The sequence below is a fragment of the Benincasa hispida genome, chromosome 12 (assembly GCF_009727055.1).
Source record: "Benincasa hispida cultivar B227 chromosome 12, ASM972705v1, whole genome shotgun sequence".
Taxonomy (NCBI): domain Eukaryota; kingdom Viridiplantae; phylum Streptophyta; class Magnoliopsida; order Cucurbitales; family Cucurbitaceae; genus Benincasa; species Benincasa hispida.
Genome location: NC_052360.1, coordinates 42313126 through 42316295, shown reverse-complemented (window position 1 = coordinate 42316295; position 3170 = coordinate 42313126). Strand labels below are relative to the sequence as shown.

The window sequence follows — 3170 nt, the reverse complement described above, 5'->3', positions numbered from 1 at the left end:
CTTAGCCCAACTCTCTTCCCTTGATCCGTCATGATCTTATCTTGGACTCGATCCCATTTTTTCCCTTATTCATTAGATTTATCCTTTGATCCCAAAATCACCCCTAACAATTATCTTCTTTACTCTTCAATTTCTAACCAATTAAAGTCATAAACACATTTGAAATTAAAGCACTAATTAAAACACTATTCTAATTATTATAGAAATTTAGTAGGTTCCAATTATTTTTTGTAAGGAAAAAAAAAAAAAAAAAAAGACAAAAGCCATGCAAAAAGAACTGAAATTGCAAAAAGGGGGTTGGGAACTTTCAGTTCATATCTAACTTCTTGTCCCATCAATCTCTTGTTTCACAGTTTGCTCCTTTTTCACAGATAGGTAGTACAATACAAGCCAATTACAAAGACACCACCCCTTCTTCCATCCTCCCCCACAGCTCCATGCCAAACTAGCTGAGCTTGTTTCTGAGCTCAAAAGCTGTTTCAAATTAAACACATCAAATTTAAAGGAAAAAAAAAAAAGAAAAAACAAAACAAGAACCCTCCTCTTTTCCCCCCCTTTTCCCTTGTATTATGATTTATGACCCCATTTGTCAGCTTGTTATGTCTCTCTCTCTTTCTCTGGGTGGCGTGTCATTGCAGAATTTCGATTACATTACTTCGAAAAATTTCAAAACAAAAAAAATATTCTAATCTTCTTTTTAGAATCCATCTTGAAACCGATTGATCGAAGAAGGAACGTCCAAACGCTGCTGCTGCTGCTGTTGCTGCTGTGATCCGTCTCTACCGCCACTGCCACCGCCATCTCGTCCACCGAACGCCGCCCCATGCCCTACCGGAGCTCCGACGCAAGCGTAGCTATTCGGCTCCACAGAGCTGGAACCGTAGTTCACTGTCTGATGGCTGCACTGTGAAGGGTTCCCCAAGACATGCCCCACGTAGTAGTCATTGATGGAGGCTTGTGGAGGAGGATAGTAGGAAGGGAAACTCGAAGGCCGTGACGGCGAGCTGTATAGATATGGCTGGTGCGACGGAGGTAGTGGTGGTGGCGGCGGCTGCGGCAAAAGGCTGCTCGGTGAGGACCCAGAAAACATTCTCGTTGGGAACCTAAGAGGCAGCGTTGAATCACTTCCTACGCCGCTGCCACCGCCGCCCGCGGTGTGGTAGTTTGCCGGTGCCATTGAATGGCAGCACCTAATCACCCAAAGAACACAAATTTTATTTTAATAAAAAAAACACAAATTTTATTAGGGACGTGTAATCTTTCAATTCTAGAAATTAAAGGTGGAAAATTACAGAAAAACTATTTTATAATCACAAAAAAAATTTAAAAAATTTCAACCTTTTTAAGAGCTTATGTTGTATGAAAAAAAAAAAAAAAAAAAAACTTGGTGCAGAGTATTGCATCCTAATAAAAATCTACCCTATGACATTTTTTCTTTAAAAAAAGAAAGAAAATGGGATGTATAGGATTAGCTGCAGCCTCATTGCTCATGTTGTATAAGAGAAACATGAAGTTTCATCTCAAGATTAGCTTACCATTTTTCAATGTTTGAGCAAACAAGTTGGTTTCAGTTTAAACTTTTTTAAAAAATATAATAGTTAGGTAGGGAAATATAAGTAGAGTTGAATTGAGAATCAAATAATGAATTTAAAGATGAGAGGTTTAAGATGGAAGATGAGAGAAAAAAGGTTGAAGAAGGGTTTAGAGAGAGAGAGAGATGAATACCCTAAATGAGGAGGAGGAGGTGGTTGGGCGGCGAGGTTATCGTTACTGAAAACAAGCTGACGAGCTCGATTCAGTGTCTCTGTCTCTCTCTCTGACCAAAAACCAAACACAAATGAAGTCAAAAATCAAATCATACACAAACAAACCTGGCTGCTGCAACTAATAATAATTCATCCATAAAACAAAAACACAACAAAATACCCCCAAAACTCCCTCCTCCATGACATGACTAATCATTCATTCATTCAAATAATAATAATAAATAAAAGAAAAGAGTAGTAATTTTGCCTTGGCGGTGGCGGTTCATGTGGCCACCAAGAGCCTGAGATTTGCAAAACTTGAGTGAACAAAACCTGCATTCATACACTTTTCCGGCCTCCTCTTTTCCCTCTTTCAACCCACTTTTCTTTTTCCGATGACCTGCAACAACAAGACATAGTGTATAATACTAAACCATTTTAATTTTACTCAACTCTTCCCACCATTTTATTAACTCCCAAACCATCATTATTGATACTTTTATTTAGCTTACCAGTTGAGCTATCTTCAATAATCTGTTTCCCATCTCTGATATAATCTTCAGGTAAGTTGTTGAGGTCTAAAGGGCTGCCCTCGGATCGCCTGTAAACCAAAAGATTAAACAACATCAATTATTTCAAAACATATATATAATATATATAACAATTTAATAAAGAGGATTTTTGTTTTTGTTTTTTGTTTTTGTGGGGAAGAGTTATTAATTACATGATGAAACAGACAGAAAGAGAGAGTATGTGGTGGGAGATGAGGGAGTAGGAGGAGGGTATTTGAAAATTTTATAATAAAAAAAGAATTGGAGTTGGAGTTTGAGAGAGATGGTAGTTGAGTAATGGGGTGTTGAAGAAAAAGAGCTTTGAAAGTTCTCTATCAGTTCATCTGCCACTCTCTCTCTCTCTTGAAACAACAACAAAGAGACAACAGGAAGCCTCTCGTGACTTTAAAAGGGGAAGAAATCAAAGGGTTTAGGGTTATTATGTGTAAAATCTCTGGTCTCGTTTGGTTGTGAAGGACGTTTTTGCCTTTGTTTTTAGTTACTCCAGGACACATCACACCAACTATATACCCTCTTACTATTATTATCATATTCAATCAATTTTAAATCAACCCTAATGCTCACATAAAATTAACATTATGCCCACCGTTCTTTTATTAATTTCCAACCCAATACTTTTTATGTTTTGTTTCTTTGTCATTGTATTACCATATATTACTACATTTAGATTATGTTATTTCAATTAAGTTTGCATTTTGTATTTGAATTGGGCTTTGGTTTATATATAGATATCTTGTTACTTAGATTAGTATTTTAAATCTTTTTATAAGTATACATAAGTTATTAGCTGTATGTATCTATTAAGCAATTCTATTGAATGTGAAACCCTAGTTATTCTATGCATCCTCTCTCT

At 36.6% G+C, this 3170-nt stretch overlaps 1 protein-coding gene across 1 annotated transcript; it reads right to left on the bottom strand.

The window, feature by feature from the left end:
* Positions 1-441: 441 nt before the first annotated feature.
* LOC120068430 (zinc finger protein JAGGED-like) lies at positions 442-2690 on the bottom strand. The gene is made up of 5 exons (XM_039020195.1): positions 2470-2690; positions 2258-2346; positions 2014-2145; positions 1726-1816; positions 442-1190 (listed from the first exon to the last, which is right to left on the bottom strand). Coding segments are annotated over exons 1-5 (807 nt in total). The 5' UTR covers positions 2472-2690; the 3' UTR covers positions 442-697.
* Positions 2691-3170: the final 480 nt, after the last annotated feature.